Below are 26,787 nucleotides of genomic sequence, written 5' to 3'. Positions count from 1 at the left end.
AGTAGCACTTAATTTCCTAACTTTTTCTGGAACCCCAAGGGAAACTGTGTGAAGCATTCCCTAGGTGGCTGCATTTGTGATTTTAGTCAGTACTGCCTCTCAATGCAGCTTTGTAAAGCTTAGCTAATAAATAGTATCACTTTGGTCTCCTGTCATCTGGTGCCCCATCCTGCTCTCTGCAGGTTCCAGTTCCAGAGTTCACACACAGTTCACACACAGTGAACAACAGAAACCACAAAGGGTTTCTTCGTACACAATAATGTTGGTGCCAGTTGAAAGAGGAAATTAAATGAAGGGGACTGTGACTGTCAAAGGAGTGATGTGATTAAACATATTTATCTGCGAAAAGTCCCTTACTGATGTGATGTTTTGCTTTGCTTTACAGGTACTCTTCATCGCTATGAGTTTAATTCATAGAGAGGCCGTAGCCCACTTGATCAGTGGATGTTGGTCTTTCATCTGAAGACAGGTTGATTTGGTTACTTCCTACCACCACGGACTGTGGTTGGTGATTGTATTTGCCCCACCACCCCCAAGTTAATGCAGTGCCAAGGACAGATGTGAAGCAGCTCTTTCTCTCGATATTGATGTGGTATCCTCTTAACGCATCACAGCGCCTCGGGCCCACCGGCAGCACAGGATATGGAGGCTCTCGAAGTTGATGACATCAGCCCTGCCTTGGAAGTGACTGAAGACTTTTTCAACGGTTTTGATACTAAGCTTGAAAAGATTGTGCAGCCCTCTGAGGTGTATGGTGTGCAGGAGGTCCCTGAGCTGGTTGGGCACGAGGTATTTGATCATATAACAGAGAGCAGGAATCTGAGGAATGTCGCCTCCTTAGCCAAAAGTAGCCTCATCTGGGATCACTGCAAAAATGGCCTCTTGGAAACCAAAGCTCAGACAGCATTTCCTGCCAAAGACCAACACATGGTGCAGAAGGGAACAACTGCTGACAACCTTGCTTGGGCAGGGGAAGGGGAGACCACAGCTTTTAACATCTTCAGGATCTGCCAGCGGAGGAGGGACAGGCCTCGCTCAGTGAATGACATCCTGGTACAGAACGAGGAAGCCTCCAGGTTCAAACCAGGACACAACAGGTCACGCTCCGATATCAGCCATGTGAAGTGGGGAGTGGTCTTCACAGGCACGTCCCTGCAGCAGCCGCCTGCGCCCGGTCAGGACAATAACTGCACTCTGCTCTCTTACCTGGCGTTAACCAAGGGAGAGGACATCCAAGGAAACACAGGTTTGTGCCAGTGCTTTATTGTTTCTGTTGATATGGCCAGTTTCCTATTTGTTTTTAAGATTTGTCTTGAAAGAGGACCTCCATCTTAAAAAACACAAACAAAATACCCAAGAAGCAACTTTTAGGTAACTCTTAGAAGGAGAGAAATCAGTATGGCTCTTTTGTCTTTGATGTGGCTCTGTCTTTTTGCCTGCCTAAGAATCAGTTTTTAAACTAATCTTGACTTCTGATCCTCTCATGGTATGAAAAACTAAGCTTGTTTTACTTTTTTCTTCTATTTTGTTCAGTTTGACTGAGGAAAATGATTTATTGTTATGTATTTCTGATAATTTTCTTACCTGGTCTTCCCAAACTAAAAATAATTTTGAATGCTAAAGCTATTGGGAGAATGGCAAATCCAAACAAGAGCAGTTTTCATAAAGGGTGGCCATTAAAAAGAGGACATACAGAGCTTTACTGTGAGGCTTGAAATCTCTTTTCTCTTTCTTTAGGAAATGATGATTGTTCAGTCCATAAACAATTAAAGCAACTCAAGCACACGATTTGTGGTTGTCAATATTAAGGCATCCCTGCTAGCTTTGTGTGGGGTAGGGAAGGGTTGTTATCAGGTTGAGGCAGGTCTCCAGTGAGTTGTGTGAAGCCGTGTTTCAGCAAGTGATATTTTTTCCTTTTCCTCTCAAGCACTGCACTGAAAGAGGGTGTGCTCAGAGCTTCGGAAACGCTCACCCGGTGTTTCCATCTCCACGATTTATTTTGTAGATGCCAGAAGTGGACTAGGCACTTGTGGAGAAGAAAAGCAGCTAGTGCCACAAAGATTTTTATAATCTAAATAAAGGCAGGGCTTAACAAAGGAATTTAAAACTCAAAGGGCTGTGAAATTGTGCATGTACGCATATGGTGGAATGACTCCAGTTACGAATAGGTGATCCGTTTAGGGTTAAAACAAGCTTTTTGTGTTAGGTTTTCCAGATAAATCAGCTATTTTGGAGCATGAAAAGCAAGTACCTAAATGTTTGTGTTTGGGGAGATGTGTCCATATGTAAGTGTACATAAGTACCCAAACACGTAGGTTATTGTGTTATATTTCGACATAGTTGCTGTATCCCAAAGAGGGTGCTCTTGGTTGACAAAGGCAAGTATGCCTGCTGTTATTTTTGTTTAGGGAGATATATTCCTTCTTGTACAGTGGGGTCTCTGTTCTGTGTCCTTTCCATAGAAGGAATGGAGAACAGAAAAGCACCCAGAACTCTGAAGACAGAGCTCTTAGTTTTTGTCAGCTGTATCTTGGGCATCTCATAGGTTTAATTTAACATGTAACACCTTTATATGCCCACAGAAACTCCATTAAAATCTAGCTATTAAAGGTCTTACATACCCCTGATAGTGTTTTAAGCTTAATATTTTTGGCCCAATTTCCCCATGCAGCCCTCAGAAAAAGAGGGGGGTTCTGTTACCTATACTGTTTATAGTAAGAAATACCTAGGTCATTTTGTATTTAAAGACCTGTTCGTGTACTTATTCCGTGAGAGTTGTTTCAAATGCCACTAGACCCCCAACCTACAAGAACCAAGTCACCAATCCAGCTGGTGCTGAGCAGCAAAATCTGAGACCAAGGTGGTCTCCCTTCTGTCAGTCCAGGGCTCAAGCAACTTGCAAGAGTACATTGGGGTGCTCCCTGATGCATTGCAACTCTGTCTGAGGTGAAGCAAATTACATTGCTGTCTCCCTTACACAAAGATGCAGGACAGTCTGGTGCAACTGTTCATAGAAGGAAGCAAAATGATAACAAACAAAGGAATTTTATTCAGAACTGCAGAGCTGGGACACCATTGCTTCTGAAGTCAGGGACCACAAACTGCATTCTCTCCCCTCTCCTGGATGAGAGTCTCTGTACTTTCAGAAACTGGGTTGTCTACGGTGTTGTCCTCCTTCAACCCTGCCTTTCACTTCAGTTGTTCCCGTCCACTTTGCTTAGAGACAACAGACCTAAGGGAGAGATGCATTAACCCTCTAGAAGCCCTGAAAGGGCCTTGCTGTGTCCAGAGTCAAGTCTATAGCAGGACTTCAAACCTGTGTCGAGAACAACTTGATAAGAAAACCTTCCTTGAAAGGAAAAGTCAAGAAATGTGCTTTGTGTGGAGGTGGGTCTAAGCATAGGATTCCTTAAGCCTGGTTGTGCCCAGAATTCAGTCACCCCATTGCTGTGTTTACCCAAGGTCTGCTGCTTTGACAGTAGCAGTGGAGTTCAATTGTACTATTGCCAGCCCTGCAGCAGCCACTTACACTGTTTAAATGCTTAATCCAATGAATTTTTTCTCCATACAGAAAAAGTGAACAACCTGTGTTAGCATGTGATAAACTCTATCATTATGATTTCATGTTAAACAGCGAGTTATAGCTGTGAAGAAGTTGCATCTGTAAGTAGTTTTGTGAAGTGTAGCAATACTAACACTCTTCAAAAAACCAGAAATTCACAGATTCCCATGAAGAAAAAGCTTGTTTTTAGACTGTCTGCAAGAGTGCCAGGTATCTTACAGCCCATCTCTTCCACAGTTTCTCTGTTGTACCAAGAACAAATCCTGTTCTTGTGTGCAGTGCTGCCAGCAGTGTAGGTCTCTTCAAAGTGGCTTTTTACAGAAGAAACTCAGTATAGTCAAGTTCTGGGACCTCGGAGGTGAATCGAGCTAGGAAAGGAAATTAATTAGTAAGAGTGGCTGAAGAACCTCTTCCACTAGTTACCTGTGGCCCAGTAGCAGTCAGAGTCTCTAAAGTGCTCAGCCCACACTTTTTTTAATTGTGTTTTGCAATGGTGCAAGGTATTTCATAGAATCATACAATGGCCTGGGTTGGAAGGGACCTTAAAGATCATCTAGTTCCAGCAACCCTGCCGTGAGCAGGGACATCTTTTAACTAGAACAGGTTGATCAGAACTCCATCCAACCTGGCTTTGAACACTTTCAGGGATGGGGCATCCACAACTTCTCTGAGCAACCTATTCCAGTGCCTCACCACCCTCACAGTGAAGAATTTTGTCCTAATATCTATTCTAAACCAACTTTCTTTAAGTTTGAATCCATTCCCTCTTGTCCTGTCACTCCAGGCTCTTGTACATGGTTCCTTTCCATCTTACCTCTTGTCTCTCTTCAGGTACTGAAAGGCTGCATTTAGGTCACCCCGAAGCCTTCCCTTTTCCAATCTGAACAATCCCAATTTTCTTAGCCTTTCCTCATAGGAGAGGTGCTCTATCCCTCTAATCATCTTGATGGCCTACTCTGGACTTGCTGCAACAGGTCAATGTCCTTCCTTGCTGAGGACCCCAGAGCTGGACACAGAGGGGCAGAATCCCCTCCCGTGACCTGCTGCCCACTCTGCTTTTGATGCAGCTCAGGACATACTTGGCTTTCTGGGCTTTAAGTGCACATTGCTGGCTCATGTCCAGCCTCTGATCCACCAGAACCCCCAAGTGCTTCTCTGCAGGACTCTGGATCTGTTCATCCCCCAGCCTGTATCCCAACCCAGGTGTGGCACCTTGCACTTGGTCTTGTTAAACCACATGAGAATCCTATGGGCCCACTTCCCAGGTTTGTCAGTGCTTGCTGTGTGCTCTCCAAGAACCTTTCTGCATGGGATGTTTGAAGGCAGGGATACCTTCTTTGAGGAAGGAAAGCTTCTGTGCTCTGAAGATGCAGTCTTTTAACCTGTTTTCTTTACCTGTTCAGCTCCTCTGCAGGTTTTACAAGGTAGCCATGCTATTTCTTCCCTCTGTATTTACAAGAGAGGCTGCCATAAAGTTTGCTGCTACTGTGAGCTGAGCTGAAAAGAGAAACACAAAAGCAAGAAAGTAGGTTTTGCAGATATGTATATCTGTGACTAGTAATTGTTCTCCAGAATAGACCAAAAAATGTATTTTGAAGTTGGCTAAAACCTGCTGTGGTGGTTGAAGGGGTCATAGTCACTGCAGCCTGTGGAGACATCCCTTTCCAGGGCTTTAATCCAAATTAAATGAATGCTATGAGATACTGAGAGCGGCTTCAGCCAGTCCTGTCAGTCCTCACTGCAGTAAAGGACTTCCCTCTGGAGCCTGCAGAGGTCTCCCAGTCCTCCAAGGCTGTCCCAGTTGCTGCATAGATTAACTCTTCACTTTTTTTCCCTTATCGTCATAGTATATCTGTTATTATGAGCTTATCTGTTCCTGCTGCTTGCTTTTTTGTAGAATCATAGAGTCATTTAGAGTGGAAGAGACCTCTAAGATCATCGAGTCCGAGGTATGATCTTGTACTCAGAGTTTGTGCAGGGGATATTATGAGAGGCTTGGGCCCCTCTTCATACAGCTCTTTTACGTATTACATACTTTTCTAGTGTGTTTGTGTAGAGGTAAGACATCTAAATCTGCATTCATGAGCAGTGCATCACTGATTCACAGGTTGGGGACTGGGGGTGATCCTTGAGTTCTGAGAGGTCCTTTTACAGCGCTGCAACTCTGGCAACCACAGAAGACTTTATGAAGCTTTGTTTGTTTGCCAGATATCCTCACCTTCAAGCAGAAGTGGTGACTGGTACTCGCTCTGTGCCTGTGACATCAACTCACACAGTATTTAGTGACAGATACGAGTGTGATGAGCAGGTTTGTGGTGCTGGGTCACAGAGCAGCAGACAGTCACAGAGCAGCAGCCACTGTTGTTGTCCCGCTCAGGGAGGAGCTGCAAAGACAGCTGACTGGAAAGGGGAGATGTGGCAGGTACAGGAGCTGCTGCACAGGTGGAGACAGCCAGAGATCCTGAGTGATGTGAAATACCAGAGGTGTGACATACAACCTTAATGCTTCCCCTCCCATGATGGCTGGGTAAAGCCTAGCTCCTAACCCATCTGCCAGGGAAGTTTCTGAAGCCTAATTTTTTTCGTGATTTTGCAAAACACCCCTGTAGCACTGTCCTTTGTCTGCGGTAGGTAAGAAGCTACATAGCCAGGGCAGAAAAATAGGCCATTAATTGTCACTGGGATGGCAGAACATTATAGGACTGTGGTGTTGTGCAGAAGATAATGGTGCTGCCATCTGAGAGGCAGATGTGCAGAAATAACACTTCTGCACCTTCCCCTCTGGAGAGCAGTAAGCCTCAAACCACTTGGAAATAATCCCAGAGGTATCAAGCCTGTTGGAGAACTGGTGTTCCCCCCCCGCCCCGTGGCCAATTTATTTTCAGCATTAAAAGGTAGTCAAGAAAGGGTAGCTGTACTGCAGAGATTTGGGACCTTTCAAGACTTAAAGAGGCAAAAATGTTGTTTAAAATAGAATGCAAGTTGGATGCCCTTCACTGCAGGAGTCCATAAGTGCCATAAGTTCTGTGCATCCAGCAAGAGACAGTCCCTTCTCCCAGGAGATTACAGCTTAAATACACCACACAGTAAGGATAAGGAGTGTGAGCAGGGACAAAGATAGGTGAGTGCTTCACCCAAGATCAAATGGGAGTGTAATTTAGATCATCTGACTTCAGCTCATCTGCTGGATGGTATTTCCCCACTAACCTCCCTGGATAAATTGAGGCGGGCATCACTTCACAGAATCACAGAATATGCTGAGTTGGAAGGGACCCACAAGGATCACTGAGTCCAGCTCTTAGCTCTGCACAGGACTGTCCCCAAGAGTCACACCATGAGCCTGAGAGCACTGTCCAAATGCTTCTTGAACTCTGTCAGGCTTGGTGCTGTGACCACTTCCTGGAGAGCCTGTTCCAGTGCCCAACCACTCTCTGGGTGAAGAACCTTTTTCTAATATTGGATCTAAGCCTCCTCTGACACAACTTCAGACCATTCCCTCGGGTCCTGTTTCTGGTCACCACAGAGAAGAGATCAGTGCCTGCCCCTCCTCTTCCCCTCACAAGGAAGTTGTAACTGCAGTGAGGTCTCCCCTCCATCTCCTCCAGGTTGAGCAGACCAAGTGCCCTCAGCCTCTCCTCATCCGGCTTCCCCTCAAGGCCCTTGTTGCTCTCCTTTGGACGCTCTCTAAGAGCTTAACTGCAGGCTCACTCCTGATTACTCCTTGGACTTGAGCACCCTCTAAGCTGGAAGGGCTATGAGGGCTGACAGAGAGCAGCAGCAGCTGGGCTGGGCAGCTGCCTTGAGTGGAGGGAAATGTGACCTACTCCACTCCCTTGCCTGGGAGGCTGTAGGAGTGTGCAGTGATGGAGAGGGGAGTGTGGTGGGAGGCAATGGGAGAGGTTCCCATACAGTGGGTAAATTCATAGTGCAGGAGGATTACAGTAAACAGCACTGATGAGTTAGGTGGTGAAGCTGTTCTGGTTGGAAGGTTTATTCTTCATGGAGATTTTTGCTCGGGACTTACAACACTCCATAAAGCTAATGAACGGAGTTTTCATCTCCTGGGGCAGCGCTGATTGCTTCCAGTGATGATGTGATGACTTTCATAACTGAATTTTCAGGTTAGTTGCTATAATTCCCTTAGTGGTGTCAGCTGACTTTCCTAATGTGAACTGACCCTGTTTTCGTAGCTTTGACAGTCACTTTATCCTATCCTCCTTTTTAAAGCTGAATTGAGTGATTTATAAAAAAATCAGCAAACCCATCTTCATTTTATGTTCTCACTTCTTTTGCAAGTGCTGCTGTTTCATGTATTCATGTATCTTCTAGCTGATAGTAGGTAACCATCTCTTTCAACTCATTATACTTCTATCTCTGCCAGAGTTGAGTCCTTTCTGGATTGGTCTTGTACTTTGACTGAATCCAGCCTCCTTCTCCACTGCCCCGCTGGTGCAGGCACTGTGTCAGTATGCACAGGGTGCTGGTGGTCTCCTCAGCAAGCACTATGCAAGTGTTCAACTTACTGCTGAGGAGCAAAAAGGGTTGGATGGAGTGGTGGGGCAGGAGGGATCCTGTAGACTTCATCAGAGTTTCTCTTATGTTTGTCATACAATGCCATGCCTGAAGGGCGAGACGTAAAGAGTATTTTGTTTGAGTTCTTTATCCACCTGTTTAGGGAATTTATTCAGTGAGAAGCTTATTTTTGGTGAACAGCTAAACCAACCTCTCTGACAATACATAAATATAAAATTAAGAGTTTTTGCAAGATCAACATTTTCAAAGCAGGTTTTACTTTCTTTAAGCCTAGGGAAGATGAAAAAGAGTGAATGGCCTTCTGGTGGGGAGTGGTGCTGTTACTTTATATAGATTAATGCAAACCACTACCTAGTTATAAGTCCCACTTCTGTAGTAGTCCCCTGAAAAGAGGTGTCATTGAGAGAAGATGCCAGATTTGGTTCCAGAAGAGCCATCTGCTGGAAATCTGTGGCTAAATGTCAATGCCATTATTTCAGGACCGAGTGGAATCATATAAACCTGCCTGAAAGATACATATCTGCAGAGCCAGGTGGGAAAATAGGTGGGAAGAAAAGACTGTTTTTTAAGTAGGAAAATAGTGGACATTGTGGATCTGAGTCATACTGGCTGAGGCACAGTTTGTTCCTGATCTAGCAAACCCCAGCAAACAGGGGACTAGCCCAACCCAATTTGAGAACATTCTAGGTCCCCAAGGTGTCTGCTAAGTTTTGTGAAAATCAGAGGGGGGGACTACTGACGAAAACTCTGTAAGTTATGCCCATCACTCACTAAGCATTAGAGAATTCAGAGAGGAGTGCCACCTCAAGAGACAAACTCCCCAGAGACTAGGTATCTCTGCTTCTGCTCTTTTCCAAGTTACTTCATCTGTCATCAGAAATGCTTTGGTGGTGGGAAACAGGGCAAGTTTTCCTGCCATCCAACAGAGATGCGAGTGCGGTCAGTTGTTCAGGAGCACATATCTTCTGGACTTGCTGAGACAACATTTGGGCTCCCTCTCCAGTGGTGCTGGTTGCACCAGCTGCCCCGAGTGTGGAGAGGGGCAGGTGTGTGCTAGGTGTGGGGTTCCTAGCCAGGAGTAGTGGGCAGTTCCCAGGGGGAAAGAGAGATGCTGAGGAAATTACTGGTCTGTCCCTAGCTGCCAAGTCTCTCTTTGTTTTCCTCTGCCTTCTTCTCCCTCTTCCCTCGAAATTATAACTCCAAATGGCTCAGGCATGGCCATTTTCCGTGATTATTTGCCTTTTTTCACTCTTCCTCAATTTACTCTCCTTGTCTCTGTAAGGAGGAAAAGAGATGTAGTTTCTGTTTGGAAGGTGGATGGAGAAATGGTACCATTTGCTCTCTGAATGGAAAGGTATTATCTGGCACACTGCAAGTCAGGGAGATAAAGGTGTGTGTATATGTGTGGCATATGGATTCAACGTGTCTCTGCCAGCATCTATTACCCTGACCTAAACAATGTGAGGCATTTGAATGTTAATCAAGTTGGCTGCTGGTTCTGTCCCAGTTAGAGCAAGAGCCATTGGAGCCAATTCATGGGAGCTTGAAGGGAAGGAGTGGGGTGAAGGAGGGAGGGGGGGTGCTTCTGTGAAAGGCAGGGAGAGATAGCCTTTCTGTAACTCAACAAAAGACAAGCAAACCTGTGTGCAGATGAAGGAGGGGTGGCTGGGGGAAGGTTACGAGTTGTCTTATTATGGAGAAGCTTGAACTGTCATCTGTACTTGATGGAAGCGAGAGAGATTGCAGTTGGAGCTGCAGAAGCGCTGCCTCTCTGATTGGATTAATAGAAAGGGAAGATGACTCTAGAATGGCTGCCCATTATCTGCACTACAAAGGGATTAGTGTGGGTTTCAGAGAAATTAATGGCTTTTGAGTTAGCGCAGAAATACTAATGAATGTCAGGGCCAGAGATGTACAGTGAACAAAATTGGTTCTCTTTTAGTTTGTGCATGTGCATGTGTATCTATCCATTTGGGCTATCAAAGTGTGCTTTTTCACTGCCATTTTGAGTTATAGATTAGGCTTTCAGTTTTCATATTTAGCTGAAATACTCTCACGTAGTTTATTGGTTTGCAAGGTATAGTTATACTCACCCTTTTAGACCTAGTGCCAAAGTAGCAATTTTTTAAATTGTTGTTGTGGTTTTAGCCACATCTGCAGGAAATCTTTGTAGATGGAGTGCTTTGAGCATGGTGTTAAAAGCAGGCTCCATTCTGAGTATATGGGTGAGTGGGGAAGCTGAGGCTGAGCTGGCAAGGCAAAACCTAAGTGCATCCTTTTAGTTTGTGTGGGTGGGAAGTAGCATCCTTCCCCCTTTTTTTAACCCACATGAGGTTTGCATACTCACATCAAGTATATCAAACAATTAATTTTCATATATGTTCAATAAATTTAACTGAAACTTGTGTACTTAATCCTTATAAATGCTTAAAGTTGGTTTTCATTGAAGAGCTACAAAAAGCTTTTACACTGTTGCTGTTCTGAATCCTCCTTCTGCCCATGGACAAAACTCACAATCAGCTATAGCATTGCATTCAGCCATGGGTGGGAGTATCTCCTTAGTATAAGTTCTGCTTTCTCACCAGTTGGTATCAGAAACCCCTGGACAGTAACTAGGTCCCTCAAATACTCATAGTCCCTGACTCTGCTTGTGCCCTGGAGAGTAAACAGACACACCCATTAGCCAGCAGTGGTGAGAGCAGCTTGGCCAGCAATCTTGACCATAATACCTGGGAAGTCCAGTACAGATGGGGGTGCGGTAGTTTCTGTGTAGTCTTGTTTTTGGCTCTTTGTTTCCAAGCTTCATCAGGTCTAGATGCTTCTGTTCTCATAGCTGTGTGTTGAGGACATCCTTGGTGTACTCTGAGGTGATTTTTATCATGTCTAAAGCTGGTTAAAGCATAGCCTGTTAACATTAGTGTAACTGGTTAAGCTGAGATGCTGAAAATGTTTTATGCCTCCAGCTGTCTGCCCTATCCCTCTTGCAAGAGCTGTCAGCCCCAAGGCAAAAACCTCGAGTGAAAGAGCTCCTGTATCTTGCAGTTTGTAATGCTGTGTGTTAGGGTCAATTGATGCTGATTTTGTTGTGATGTAATTATACTGGGAGTGGGTGAAGAGCTGTTTCCAGGTTGCTACCTTTCTCTTGTGTCTGGAATAGCAGTCTCCAAGGGAGGTGGACAACAGGAGGCAGAAACCTCTACCTGTGTCTGCTAATTCTGCCACTGTTTGTAAGTCAAGACCCATCACACTTACTGGAAAGGTGAAGTAGAACTCAGATAGGAGCAAGAATTTTTTCCTCAAGCCTAGGTTGTTTTGGGGTGCCAAGTGCTGTAGTTAGTATGACAGCATAACAATGAATGCCACTGAATTTATACAGGGACCATAAAAAATTGCATAGGGCCATGTCCAGCCCAAGGTTAATATGATGTTTGGGTCTATGGTGGCTGATGGTGCAAATCAGATTGGAACAAATTTTGCATGGAAACCTTTTTTTAAAACTCAGAAATGCTTTAGATAAGTCCTTTAAATTTGTATCACTTTAGTGCCTGGAGTGACTTTGGGTATGGCTGGTTTTCTGGCGATGAAGAAAATTCCCCTCGACTTTGCCTTGGGCTGGGGTTTGTGAAAGAGTCTGCTCCAAAACACCTGAAATGTTGAGATGCTCAGGTGTATGTGTTTTAGTCTGTCTGGGCACCCTCTTACTTTTCATTTTTGGTCCTTTCTGCTCCTCCTGAGCCTGATTCTCATAAATCAGCAAAGCTCCTCAGAATTAAACAGAGCTGTGCGAAATGTTCTGGTCCCAGGTCGTGCTGAAATGTGGTAACAAACTGCTATGTTGGACACAGTTCTCCATTCCCTGTGACCAGGGTCAGTCCGGGTGCCAGGAGTTGTACCCAGGTGCTGGCAATGGCGTTGTTCCAGGTGGTTCCAGCAGCCCCACCACAGGGCACAGCTGTGCCCATCAGCCACAGGTGGGGCCATTCTGGCTGTGTGCATCTCAGAAAGGGCAGAGGACTGCACAGCGAGGTGAGGAGCAGCTGAGGGTCAGAGGAAGAGAAGGTGCTGCAGGCCCTGGGGAGATCACTGTGGAGCAGGATCTCCCTGCAACCCCATGTGCGACCCCATGCTGGAGAATGTGGAGATTTCCTGAAGGAGCTGTGGCCGTGGAAAACTTGTGCAGGAGCAGGTTTAATATGAAGGACTGCAACTACCACAGCTCCTGGAGAGGACCCATGCTGGAGCAGGGGAAAGATGTGAGAAGGAGGCAGCAGCAGAGAGATGCTGACCAGATACTGCTCTTCCCCTCCCCCCTGTGCTGGCTGGAACAGGTGGGGAGGCAGAGGAGGTATGTGTGAAAACATGAAGTTGAGCCTGGGAAGTAGCAGGAAGAGAGGGTAAGGTGTTTTAATTTGTATGTGTTTCTCACTGTCGAAATCTATTTTATCTGGCAATAGATTACTTGATAGTATTGTCCACTTCTGGACTAGGTTCTGGGAGACTTGCAGTGTTTTGTTGCTCTGTTACTATTCTCCTGGATAATCTCAGGAAAATGGCTTTGTTTCTCTGTCCTTATGTTTCTCTGTTCCCTTTTCGTAGAGTGTTTTGGTACCTCTGGGTAAAAAAGTGCTGTATTATCTTTGGCTCAAATGTAGAGTTAGTGCTTGTGTTTGATAATTATAACCTGTTAGATGAAGGCTGAATCTGTGATCCTATCCTCGGATGTGCCTTGTATAGGTAGGAGAGGTGTATAAGCCAGAATGATGTAGCAATTTAAGACAATTAAAAAAATAATTAATGGTAATGTTCTCATTTTGTTTCTTCCAGAACACAAGCCAGTGTTCCCAAATCTCCTGAAGAAGGGATACTTAGAAGTTAGAAGAGACAATGACAGCTACTGGCAAACCTGTTATGCTGAGCTCTCCCCATACAAACTGTACCTGTATTGCTTGGACAGCAGTGGCAACCAGACTCTTCCCACCGTGTATCCACTCATGCGTTTTCAAAGGGTCACTGTTACTGGTGGCATTGAAACCAAGGTGGTGGACACTGTCCTGTCAGACAGCTCACAGCTACAGCTGAAGGCAGAGTCCTCGTGGGAGACACTGGACTGGGGACAGAAACTCTGGGAAGCAGTGCATGCTTCTGTGCCTGCTTTCACGAGACAGCAGGAGAAACTGGAGAATATGCCAAAGCCTGAAAATAGCAGTGACCTTTCTCAAACCAATGGATTATTAGAGAAGCCTATGGAGCTCTTCCTGTCCATGAATTTGACTGAAAACACTAAAGAGTATCAAAATATTCTCAAATCAGGGACTCTTTACAGGTTAACTGTCCAGAATAACTGGAAGGCATTTACTTTTGTCTTGAACAGGTCTTATCTCATGGCATTCCAACCCGGTAGGCTTGATGAAGATCCTCTGCTGAGCTACAATGTCGATGTGTGCCTGTCGGTGCAGACGGATACTCAGGATGACTGTGACTCTTGCTTTCAGGTCATTTTCCCCCAAGATGTCCTGCGCCTGCGTGCAGAGACTCGTCAGAGGGCCCAGGAGTGGATGGAGGCATTGAAAGCAGCAGCCAATGCTACTAGAAGTTTAACTCAGAACCCACAGGTCACACTTAGGAACAAACCTGGAGATCGGCCCTTGGGAAGTGACCTTAGAAAGAGCAAGCGCCAGTCTGTGACCACCAGCTTCCTCAGCATCCTGACCACGCTGTCTTTAGAGAGAGGGCTCACAGTTCAGAGCTTCAAGTGTGCAGGTAAGCAACCAGGCTGCAGCATCTGCACCTACTCCCCTTCTGCAGGAAAAGAAAATCACTTGAAAGAGCATTTATATGTTCTAGCAGCACACAGCTGTTCCCTGCCTCTCACTGTGGCCATAGTTAGCCTTTTTTTGCTCTCTGTAAAATGTGGATCAAAACCTATGGGATATTCAGAGGTTCATCTGCTTTTGATGACTAATGCTGAAAAGTTAGGTGCTGCGCATAAAGCACTACAGGGGCCAGGGCTGCCTTACAGGGTGGCTGAGCTGTTTTCTTGATTCAGGACACTGTAAAGGTGGTCCAGAATCACTGTAAATTTGTCATCTGACTCTAGTCCTAGGCAAGATCATGATTTTATGCAGTTTGGGAATGAAGTGAAAATAGAGAGGACCTGTGTGAATGCAACTCATTGTCATTTTACTTTAGCAAGAGCACCTGTGTGGAGCAAATTTGGGCACCTTATGCCTAAACTGTGGTCTTTGACTCGATTTAGTTACACTCCCTTCAAAATTGTCTGCTCTATTAGAAACAGCTCTTTTGGAGGGTTTTTCTCTTGTGATATGGGAGCTGTGAGGGTCCTACCTCTTCCCCACTCTGCTCTGAGGTGGGGGTCTCCTGCTGCTCTGGAACCACACATGACTCTGGGGATGTCTGGGTGAGCCCAGGACCTGCTGGCTGAGCTCCAAACGTACTGGACTGCACTCAGTACTGGCTGTGGGTGCAGCTGAGTTCATCCCTCTGGCAGTCCCCAGCAGGTCACGTTCCTGCTCATCTCTCTACAGTGCATGGCACCCACCTGGCAGCCAGAGCATCCTGAAGGTTGACCTCAGCCTCATTGCAGTTATTGATTTGGTCACAGTAGTTGGGCTTCTGCCTGAATTCAGGTCTGTTCTTGGCCACATTTGCATGACTTTATGTCAGTTTTTTCTAAGAGTATTCATGTGCCAAACTACTGCTGAGTGTAGTAGGTGCCTGAGTCCTGTGCTAACTCTTGACTACCTGAACACTCCTGGGCAATGGTCATGTCTTAACTTTAAGGATAGTTGTGAGAGTGAAAACTGCAGGGAGACTCTGGGAATGACTCGAATAAGTATCCCCGAGATAGGTCCAGCCCAGTGTGTTACCCAAGAGACAGCTTTGTGAAACCCAAGAAGACAGCAGAATTAACTGCCTCATTTTAAGGTGGTGTCCCAGGTGACAGTAAACAGTATATTCCTTTCTCTTAATTTCTTTTAATTCAAAGCTCAGTAGAGGAAAATTTTTTAAATTTTGCTTCATTCTCTGACAGAGGTCCAGGAGAGTTTCAAGTGAACATTTTTGCACCGTTCCCGGAGTGGGCTGCTGTTTAACCCAAGGGGCCTGCTGGTGGTAATTACAGCTTGCAGGCACCGAGACCAGTTTTCCCCAGGGCTGCTGGGAGGGGTAAGCTTGGATAAAGATGAGGAGGGGGGAGGAAGAAAAGTTTTGCTGTGAATTCTTCAGCCATTTAGTGCAAATTCCTGTAATTACCGTCTTTGTGTCCTGTCCCAATGGCACATAATACAGCAGAAGCCTTTCCTAATTGAGACCTTACAGGAGGTACAAATCCCTCCTTTGTTCAGCCTGACAAATTAGTGCCAGAAAGTGGCAAGGTCCGAGTGGGAATCAAAGGCAAGCAACACAAAGATGGAACTTAAGGCTACAGTAATAACCCTCTCTAGTCCTGCAGGGGTGGGAGGGAAGGAAAAGTAATGACCAATGAAAAATGAAGGGGTTTTTTGTTATAAATTCCCTTGACATGACAGCACCTCTGGGCTGCTTTATTTATTTAGGAAAAGTGATTAAATAGTAATACAACAGGGCAGACCATTGTCTCTCGAGCTACCCCCCTTCCTACAGACCCCTGCTGCCTTGGCTAATTGATTGACAATGAACCTCTGATAAAGAAGGTTGCTAGAAGGACCTGATGGGGACAGGCATTTTTTAATTTATTTTTTCTTTGCAGTCTTTGTGGGGTTCCCCTCCCTGTTTTTTGGGTTTTTTTTTTCTGTTTGAAATGCTCTCTGCATCCCTCTTTCCTTTTCTCCCTCAGTAAAAGCTTTTCAAGGAATTGCTCCCAGACAAACAGCTGACAAGCAGGTAGGGAAGAATGTGAATGCCTGTGCCTCGCTATTGACAAGTTTATCTTGGAGTCTGACTAGCACTTTTCAACTTGTGATATAAACCGGGGCGGTGGTGTCAGATGTAGTCGTGGGGCAGGGGGGACAAACTGTTGATACACTGGAGTCAGAAGGGCAACTTGAAAAAAGTGTTCTTTTGCTTGATCAGCAGATACAAAAGCTTTTCCCACATTTCTAACTCTTTGTCTTACTGCAGAGGGCAGGGCATTATTTCTCAAAAAATGAACGAATAGGCCACTGATTAACAGTGGAGAGACCGGTTTTTTATAAATGCTTTTACGTTCGCAGCCATTACTTATATTTTTGGCTTGGCACAGCAATACACTTTGGAATGTGCAGTTAACTTTTGGCACTTCAATGGCAGCGTCCTTTGTCCTTTGCATGTTCATATAACTGCGGGCTTGATCTTGCCCTGACGCTGGAGTACAGCAGCGTTCCTGTGGGAAGCGTTTGGGGCTCTGAGCAAGAGTAGCAGCTGAGAGCATTGATCTACTCAGGTGAGACTTTGAAGGGACCTACCCCTCATCTTCAAAGGGATGTGAAGTGAAAGTTGCTTGCAAGTCCAAACTCATAAATATCAGGTTTTATGATTTGTTCTTTGTTGTGTAGGAAATGAGAGACATGCATCATGTTAGGATGATTTGTTGGGGGGGAATTTATTATTTTTGATATCTTTATTTCACCTGGATTAAGAGAAATCCCTGAACTGTTATCCTAAATTTGGGATCAGGAAGCTTCCATGAAAGCATGTCTTTGGCACATGCAGCATCTTGTAGAGAGCAGTAGCTGCTTGTGAGTACTTCAGTGGCTATCCTGTCTCCCTGTTAGGCCATCTATGGGCTTCTGGGGAAAGGTAGGCATTTCTCCTGGAGGAACTCTCCTGGAGGTCTCTATTTCTTTGTCATGTGCCTTCACTTTTCCATAGATGGGGAAGACAAATGGCCTCTGCCCTTTGCCCGCTGTTTTTGCATAGCTCTTGTTCTTTAGATGTCTCTCGTTTCACCTTTTTTTTTTTTTCTCCCTGTCCTTTATTAAAACAAACGCTCTTTCCAGAGAAATTGGTTGTGTCTTCCAGGAACTCTTTTTACTTAGACAGCAAGTCCTAATGGATATGGGAGTTTCTGCCTTCTGAAAAATGTGCTCTGCACCCTTTCATTTGTCTGTGTGGCTTCCTTGTCCTCTTCTGGGGTGCCTTCTGTCTTTTCCTCCCTGCTTTCTCCATGTCTCTGCAGTTGCCAAAAGGATAAATACTGCTATTAGAGCTCCACTGACTTGCCTGGCTGAGCTGAACACTAGGTGCAGAGAAGCCAAGGTTAGTAAATGGGCTACTTCCTGAGCTTGCAGCTCTGTCAAATGGAGCAGCAGGTGGAAAGCTGTTGTCTTTCAAGCAGTCATTCTGCATCTAGTGCTGTGATAATGTGTGTGGTTGGGGGACAGTCCAGTGCAACATGCTCAGCTCATGCAGCCTCTGCTCTAGCTCACGCCATTATTTTGAAACCAGCTCCCACTGCAGTAAAAGTATTTTTTTTCCTTTCAATGAAAAGAAAGTATTTTCCTAGTAGCTTGCAAAGCCAGCAAGTGTGATTTTAAAAAAAAAAAAAAATAGCCAAAATATCCAGGTGCAACATTGACTTTGTTCAACTTCTCAAAAAGCCATATAGTTGAAACTTCTCAAATACAGATAGTTGAGAAACATCCTTGAATTTAGGAAATACTTTGTGAACTGTCATCACACCCACTTATTTGTTACACGTCACTGAAATAAAAGTATTAGAGGACAAATCTTAGAAAATGTATCACAATAATAAAATACCGTAAGGTCCTTTGGAAGGCTGTCAGCACTGTTGTCACATTTTCAGTCCCAAATAACAGTTGTTCTCACCTGTCCAGGGCTTTTAGAATTGTGCCTTTTCTAAGTGCTGTATTTGTTTTGTGCTTGGTTTCATTTCAGTTGATCTCTTTGTTCCAAGGCTTCAGCAGCTTTTTGCCTTCCCTGTATTTGAGACTCTGTAAAATCCCTTAAGAATGTGTTTTGCACTGTAAAAGTTTTATTGTTTAAGTATCTTCACTTTAGACCACAGTCTTCCAGTCTTGTATGTGACTTTCAGGCCCTGTTTCAATTAATTCAAAAGTATAACTTCCACTGCTAACAGTGGTATTTCTAAACTCATTCTTTGGTAGCCAGAACCACCTGAGCAGAAAAAAACATGCTGCTCTGGGAAAAAGCCTGGAATGTGCACCGTGCATTTGCTTGGCATCAGAGCATCCATGCAGATGTGCAGCCTTGAGGGACACATACAGAAGGAAAATGTCTGCTTGAGGGTCCACTGCTGTAGAACTAGGACATTTGTTTGTGTGTTGGCAGGGCTCCCCCCCTTCTGTCAGGTGCCAAAGCAGTGTATTATTGGCAAAACTATTACCTGTGGATCGAATCAGGGGCAATGTAAAAGAAATTGCAGAACCAACCAGAGTGTAACTGGTGGGAAGGGTTTAGGTTCTCTGTCTGGCCTTCTCCAGTGTCTGTAGTCTCTGACACATACGTGTGCTGTGTAAATCTGAATAGTTCACATGCCCAAGGTAGTGCTGTGGTAGTGACGAGCGACCAAGAAGAAATTCAGCCAAAATAGCATCGGCAAAAATGCGTAACCATACTTACTGTGCAGTTGTTCCTTGTGTTACAAGGAGATACAAAACCAGTTGTGTGTTCAAACAGAAACAGAGCTGCTGTTTCTAGGTATGTTAGTGCTGTATCAAATAAATGAAACTTGGCAAACCAGTTGTAAAAGAGTGAGTGGTGCAGGGGTAAGTGGCCTTCAAACTAACTGTGGAGCAGAAATGAATACTGAGTTAGGTAGAGACTCTTTTTGCTAAATGACCTGGTCACAGCTGAGGATCTGATCACACAAAAGGCTGGCCTGCACTTTGCTCTGTTCTCTGATCTACCTTCTCAGTATATAGAATCAAGCATGAGTGTAATCAACTGTAGGAATGGGAATACCATTATTAATTATGGTCACATTAGCTCCTTACTCCTAGCTGGCAAGCAGACTTCAAGAGCTGGCCCAGAGAGTGTGTTCAGTTCCCATTTCTGACTAAAGAGCTGGTGAATTACTGAATCCTACCAATAAGTCATTCCATGGTAGCTCCCATTCACTTCTGTCAGGCAGTACTTCAGAATCTCAGCAAGGCACCAGATACTGCAGAGAATGATCCTATAAGGGCATGGGGGAAAGAATACCAAATTAGCTTGAGGTGTATAGTATTCTTCCTCTGCTGTTGTCCTGGGAATGCAGAAAAAGGATTTGGAAGCCTGCAGCAGGAGAATGTAAACTGGCCATGTGTTAAAAGAGTCACAAACTTTAACTATGTGTGAAGCATGTCTTCATAGCTGTTTGTAATTTCCTCAGAGCAAGTTCTCTGAGAAGAATGTAATTTTGGCCCTTCTCAGAATTTGACACTAATGGTAAAAGTAAAATCCTGGTGAAATTCAATTGGAGAAATCCAACCAAATAAGAAACTAGTGTCCAAATGTATAATTTTGTTGCTGCCATGTGACACACAGCTCGGATTTTTAGTCCTCATTTATTGATGAAATGTTGTTCTTGACTTATATATGTGAAGTGCAAGCTTTGACTTTTAGGGGTTTTTTTTTTTGGTGTTACATTTGCAGGCTTAACTTCTATTAGTTTTATTGGGAAGGCAGAATTTAGCTGCAGCATGCTTGTATGCTATCTTCTAGAAAGGATAATACAGACATGCAGAATGTTGTGTATGCACACATATGTGCTATCACCTTGTTTCCAACAGTGATTTTTTTTTCTTGATTTTTCGTCTTCTTAGCAAAAGTCACAGCTCTGTGTGTTCAGCATGACTGATGTAAAGGGTGTTGTTTACTTCACCTGCCCCCAGCCGTCTAAATATTGGATGTCTACACTAATCCAGTCTTTGCTGATTGGAAGAAAGCCTGGGTGCCTGGGGAACGATTAATCTCATCTGCCTTGGAGAGGTGCTCTGAGGCAGTGTGCCTGTGAGACATCTCTAGCAGGGTGGGATGGGTCACTCTGGAGTGACCAGTCTCCCCAGTGAAGACTGGAGCCTGTAGCCACCAAGCCTACGCTGGGTATGCGAAGTCAGCTGAGCTGGAATGTGTAAGACAGGAAAGACAGGGCTATGCATTGTATCTTCAAATGGCACTAATGAAGTCGGGAGGTCTGTTATTTTAGCGCTTAGTTCCGAGCTACAGCTAGTAGTCAGAGTTTCACTGACTTGGAATGGTTGGTCCGTCCTTTGGAGTCAATTTTTAAAAAAAAATGAGTCTGGGAGTTGCAGACTAGTGAACCTTTCCTTATTTCTGGAGAAGCTGATCTGGTTTACAATTAAAGTGGGATTTGTACATTCCTAATAATATGGGGTTTATATGTTGTTTATGTAATTATAACTTGATAGGGTCAAACCCACGTGGTTTCAACAGGGAAAAATTTCCGACTTTTATCTGTTCAGGTTTTGTTGTCTTTTAAAGTTTGTAAGAAGCTCACAAAAAAATTATAGGCAAGTGGAGTAAAGTGTCAGACATTGCTTGGAGGTTTATAAGTTTTTAGTTATTTCTTTAGAAATAAAATTGCTTTAGAAAGAAAGTAATGGTGGAAAAAGGACAAAGGGTAATGAAAATTCAAACGTGGGTAGACGTGAGGGAGAACTAAGCTGGATTGTTAGTGTGTCTTCCTTGGGAATCTGAGTTTTCCCATGGTAGAGTGAATTGGAATAGAAGCACAGAAACACAAGGCAAGCAACAGAAATAATTCTCACCTTCTGTTTGTGCTGAGCAGATAGAGCAATGTTGTATGTCTGATCTAACACTGAAAATTTGTTGCTGTGCTCCTTCTGCTTAGTTTGCTTTATGCCTTTATCAAGCTGAAAGCCTTTTGAAGTCTGTGGGTCATTTTCTTTTCTTCATATTATATGTTGTTTCTAAATGAATTAGCTTCTAAGCTAATCTGTCACAGATTTAATTATAGCACACAATCACAAGGGACTTGCTTTTTCCTGATACCGAGCAAGGAAGTTTATTGAATAAGGAAAACAGTTGTGTACTTGATTCTAATTTGATCTTCCAGTTTCTCTGTTTCATTGTGGAGCTACTGCAGTCTTACCTTTTCCTTTAATCTTTTAGTAAGTAATCTGGATAAAAAGAGTGGTTGTGCAACACCCTGAAAGTGGCAGAAGTTGTTTCCTGCGCTTCACAGAAGAGGAATTATATTCAAGTGTCTTGGATTCCTCCTCCATAATAGACCACCACCTTAAGTCAAGGAGAGAGTCTTGTTATAATTTTTTAACCTCATCTTCTGTACTATTTTCTTCCTGAAGTCTTCTCACTTGGACATGAGCCTCTTGATATTAATACTCCTGCTCTGCTCACAGACATATTGTTGAGAGAGGTTCATCTGTGTCCAAGAGCACTTTCTTGCTGTTATTTTTCCTAACCCCTATTTTCTTTCCTTGATTCCAAGGCTGTTTTGTTATATTTTCTGTGATAAAAGGTTTGGAATTACTCCTTCCCTCACTTTGCTAACAATATACCAAAAACTACACTTCTTCCCTCTGTAGCTTGCTCTATAACATCCTTTATGTAGGGATGATTTTGGGTACCAGTAAATATTGTGGCATTCTCTTTGCATTAGACTCAGGGTTTGCCAGACCTTTGTACAGGTGTTATGTAGATAATATTCTATGTGAGCGTTAGGAATAGGTGAGAGATGCATCCTGTGGAAGGTACTTTCTTTAGTTATATAGGCAAATAAGTGTTTTCTCTGTAAACATGGTCCCTTCTCGAACCCTAAACTATTTGTTGAATTGTGTTACTGATCTCTGAGATGATCAGCTACTTCTGATTATCCTGTTGGGAGAGGTGCTCAAGAGTTTAAAGCCAGGAATCAGTACTAGCTTTGCTTCTGGTAAACATGATGTCAGTTTATGTACCTGAATGTCCAGATGCAGGATTCCCAAGGGCAATAGATATTCCTTCTTCCTCTTCCTTTCTCTCATTCTTGCTCTGGTTTTTTCCATCTTAAAAAAACAAAGTACTGTAAGTGGTCTGTGCCACAGAAATATGTTTGTCACACTACATCACTTTGAACTGCATAACTTCAAAGAAAATCAGTGCTTTGATAACTTGATTTGAAAGGGTTGTAGAAATAGCCATCATTATGAATCACAGCAGATAGGAATGGAAAAGATGGTGATTTTCAAATAGCAAAGCTTGTAAGGTAGGGGAAAATGTAAGATGGGTGCCAGTGCCACATTCTCATCTAAAAAAAACCCAACTGTACAACTGTATGTAGCTTTGCAGAATAAGATTTCTTGAGGGTATGAAGAGGAATGAGAAAAACTCTGTGTAAAAATTGTGTTTCTGAGGAGCGAGGAAACAAATGTGGGCTCAGGAAAGGGCTGTAACGAGGGAGAAAGCAATGTGTGCTGCTTAGGTAAGAATTTCTTCCACTTTGTCCTCTTCATAGAACTACCCTTCCTGAAGATGAAGGGCATCCCAGATTGCTTGCTGAGACCCTCCTACCCCAGAGACCTTCTTTCAGTTCTCATGGGCTGGACATAGGGAGGAGGAGAGAAAGCCCTCCTCGCCCCCAGCACTTCTGTGCTTTGTCATTCCTCTCCTGAGAAAACTCTCTCTGTGGACTGGAATGAGTTGCTGGCTCTAAGAGACTGCAAGAAATTAGGCCTTAAAATGGTGACTTCTCAACTGCAATTGTTTTAGTTTAGGATGTTGGCAATTCAAATTGAACTTTGGTTTATTCTTGCCTTCAGTCCAACACATAGGAGTTAGGGCATTGAGACAAACTATCAGCTTGTGGAGTCTCAGAGGGTGCACAGTGATAGGTAAAATCCATCCTCATACCCAGACAAGTAAGTGTCGGCTAGTGGGGAATGTTTATAAAGGTTTCAATGACATTGAGTTGGGAGACTTCATTTGCATTCAGGCACAGCTTTACCACTAGTACTTCCTAGCTGGTCCAAACACACTGAGCTAGAAAATACATGTCATTTAGTAGTCTCTGTTTCATCCAAGGTGAGGTAATGGCTGTATGTAAGGAAAGCTCAGGTTGGAGCTATTTGATATATACAGGCAGATGCTTCAGTGTTTTTTGGTGATAGGAAATTCAGAGGCAGCTAGTAAGGAGAAAGATTCAAACCCTTCACTTCTTTTAGCAAGGCTGATGCAGAAGAACATGCTGTACTGAGATATTGCTAACACAAACACCCTCTCTGAGGGCTTGTTCCCATTTACTTTGGGAAAGGGCAATGTTTCCTTTACAGAGGGGCAAGATTTACCTCTGTTGTGCTTTAAAAAACATGGGCTCCTTAGCAACAGTTTCAGTATCTTCTGTAAGCATCTTCCAGGGCTACTAGTCAGATGAGTCTGGAGTCAGACAAACAGGACTGGTATTTCATGTCTCGTCAGTTGTTCAAAACCTTCACCTCTATGTATAAATGCATTTAAAAACATGAAAAAAAACAGTTCTATATGTACTACATAGTACTGATACTGGGCTTACTAACAGGTGTGCCAGCTGACTTCATAACAGCATAGTGGAGCAGGACTGCGTGGAAACTCTTAACTGACCACTGAGGAAACTACTTTTTTAAAAAAAAAATAATAAAGAATGTGACAGAAAAAATAGGAAATCGCATGTTTTGCACTGAGGAAAATATGAAGTTGTTGGCTTCTAAGTTCTGATCCCAAGCCACAGTCAGAGGTCACCTTTTTTTTAGTAACACACTCCTGAATTACTTGAATTTACTTTACCCTTATAAAAGTGATACTTGCATTCTTTCTGCCCTAAAATAGTGCTTTGCAAAAAGTGCTGCTAATATTTACCATACAAAAAAGTATTTCTACAATGATAATAGTTTACTTTAATATAATGTTTGTGTTTTCTGTTTGATTATTAGCTGAGATCACATGTTTGCATTATGTATGTTGAGTTATGCCGCTTAAGATACATGTTTATACTTATGCTCTGGTCTTATGAAGGGTAAAGGAGGAGACATTTAACATAATTATCTCTTTCATCAACTGACTGTTTATATATTTGCCTTTTTCAAGAAACTGCGTATCTTCGCTTCAAAAAAAAAAAAAAGGGGAGGGGAAGAGAGAGATGAGCACAGGACATGTCCCACACTGATTCACTTGATAGTGCATATTGCAGAGAATCAGTGGCCAAATGGCTCTGGAGTGTGGAAGAGGAGGAAGTGAGCTAATTGTATTGGTCAGATTATTGTAATTATTTTGATTAGAGCAGAGGGGGCATGGTAACATCGGTTGATGTGAGGAAAGAGGAGTTCAATGTATGCCTAGAGTATCTGAGCTGCAATCTTTCCTCAAATCAGGGTAACTTCTACTGGGGAGAAAAGATGCCTTCAATGGGACAAGTTACATAATGACACTAAATCAGTTATATTAACAAAAGCAGTCGTCAGTTGACTTCTACCTGAAAAATTCTGTTTAACTAATACTTTTTCTATAAAAGTGATGTACAAGGATTCTGCTAATCAGCATTTCTAACCAGCTGCAGCAGAGACCATCTGAGCATACAGCACTTGCTGCAGCAGAGCTCTAGAGCTGTGGCTGTAGCTGTAAATGTAATATGGGAACACTGGCATTTGAAGGAAAAGCAAAAATACCATCACATGTGGTGTATCAAAGAGGTGTTGTTAACAACCACAGACATTTTTTATCTTGCTCAAACACTTTTAGCCTCACTTCCTGAGCAGATTGTTTAATGTGACTGTGCTGTCTGTCTTTAACCATCCACTCTAATATTAATTGAACCTGTTGGCTCGTTTTAGTCACTATTGAAAGACAGAGGTGTCAAGCACATTCAGTTTTTATGTGTTTTGTGAAAACAGGTGGTCAGGTGAAGGAGAGCTCTGCATTAGTTCTTTCCAACTAAAGCAGCAGCTTTTGAATACATTGTTTTACCCCAGGGACTCCACACAAGAGGGCATGGGAAGAGGCAAGGGATCCAGCTGTGAAAAAAGTACAGGCAGACCTCAGACCTTGTAAGACACAGAGTAATCCAATCGTACGGAAAAAAAACCCTGCTGGAAACTGAGCTGTGTCACTGCTGCTAGTCAAGAACTACTCATTCTCAATGTGACTGCTGCTCACAGTTATTATTCATGGTTTGACTGTGGTTTGCCTTGGCTGTGCTAATTGTGTGGCTGAATCCTACCTGCCAAGTCAGCATCCCCCCTGGCTGTCAGCAGGAGCTGGCTTGCACTCCTCCAGGCAGGCAGTGCCGGCCCATTCTGTTGTGGGGAAAATGGGAGCTCTCTGGAGCAAGCTCATAATACTTCTGTGGTCTGCTGTTTTCTGTCTAAGCTTCAGGGCATGACTTTCAGATGGCCATGGCTTTTAAATGCCCAGTGTCTCAAAGTAAGTCTCGTGCCTTTGTTTCTTAAGAATTGGTAAGTATCCTTTGACTGCTGTCTGAACTCTTTGTCAAGATGCCCAAGTTAGTTAGTGTGTGCTTTTTCAGCACTAGTTTAAGAATTCCTTTATTTTTTAGGGAATGAGAAATATTTCATTGGTAAAATAAATGAAATTTTAAAAGGGTCTCAGATGAAGGAATAATTACTTTTCTGACTCCATCCTGAGTGTGTACCTCTGGCATGATGTACAAACCCAGACTTTTCTCCTTCTCTCTTCTCTAGGCTGTCAGCGCTCCATAGGTTTGTCCAATGGAAAAGCCAAGGTGTGCAGCTACAGTGGATGGTATTACTGCAGCACCTGCCACGTGGATGACAGCTTCCTCATCCCTGCACGGCTGGTTCATAACTGGGACACTTCCAAGTACAAGGTAATCTCCCTGCAGGTTGGTTTGCTAGCAAGCGAACTGAATCGCTCTTTAGATAGAAACACAGACATTTCAGCAGCCTGGAGGTTACAGGCATTGACTGCTAATATTGTCTTCTTTGTCCCTCTTGTCAGAATGAACCACACTCTCTCAGCAAGATAGATGTTTTAATCACAGTTTCCTTAGCCAGGCCTAAGGTGTTCCTCCACAGGAGTAGCCATGCTCCTCTTTCTTGGTGGCATCTTTTTCATCATTGCATATCTGGTTGTTCAAGAGACAGGGGTAGCACACTGCAGCCTCTCTTTTAGTCCTAATCTTTGCAGTTATTGGGGCCCTTGAGGAGTACCTGTTTCATGAGCACCAGGGGCTGAGGATTGGCACCGTTTAGTGGTGGATGCTAAATTGTGGAAATGCCCACATGCAGTGTTTGTGGGGTGCAGTATGCCCTGTCTCCTGGCAGGAACATTTCGAGGACACTAGGAGGACATTGCTGTAGCACTCGGTTGGACCAGACAGACAAAAGTAACATAAGGAGAAAATTCTACAGTTGTTCACTTGTCACACAAGAGCTTTTCTAAAACTTTTGTAATATGCTATTTGCTGCTGCCTCGGTGGCTGATTGCTAGATAGGGGCAACTGATTACATACCTCAAAGCACTATGCCAGCAAACACAGTAGCAGTGTTGTTTTGCCATCTTAGGCAGCATATGCTGAAAGAATAACAAATTCATAAGGAATCCAGACCATGCTAGAGCTGCAGACCTAGCAGCCACTGTTAGGAGAGGTTGTTTGATGTTTTGTGTCTGCAAATATTATTATTATGTGCTATTTGAAAAGGAAAAAATAACCAGTAAATGCCCTATTAGAGGAAAAGCAGGTCTCTCTTGAAGAAAATTTGTCA

At 43.7% G+C, this 26,787-nt stretch overlaps 1 protein-coding gene across 1 annotated transcript in view; it reads left to right on the top strand.

The window, feature by feature from the left end:
* Positions 1 to 574: 574 nt before the first annotated feature.
* PLEKHM3 (pleckstrin homology domain containing M3) overlaps positions 575 to 26,787 on the top strand; it is a 76,310-nt gene continuing 50,097 nt past the window's right edge. The window contains exons 1-3 of the mRNA XM_027731373.2: positions 575 to 1,246; positions 12,920 to 13,855; positions 25,744 to 25,889. Of these exons, the coding sequence (XP_027587174.1) occupies positions 643 to 1,246; positions 12,920 to 13,855; positions 25,744 to 25,889 (1,686 nt within the window). The 5' untranslated portion in view covers positions 575 to 642. The remainder of the gene's footprint in view (positions 1,247 to 12,919; positions 13,856 to 25,743; positions 25,890 to 26,787) is intronic.

Source organism: Pipra filicauda, unplaced genomic scaffold (assembly GCF_003945595.2).
Source record: "Pipra filicauda isolate LSUMZ 115617 unplaced genomic scaffold, ASM394559v2 scaffold74_size2892960_pilon, whole genome shotgun sequence".
Lineage (NCBI taxonomy): Eukaryota > Metazoa > Chordata > Aves > Passeriformes > Pipridae > Pipra > Pipra filicauda.
The sequence above is the reverse complement of the archived record's forward strand: the minus strand, read 5'-3'. Positions and strand labels throughout refer to the sequence as shown.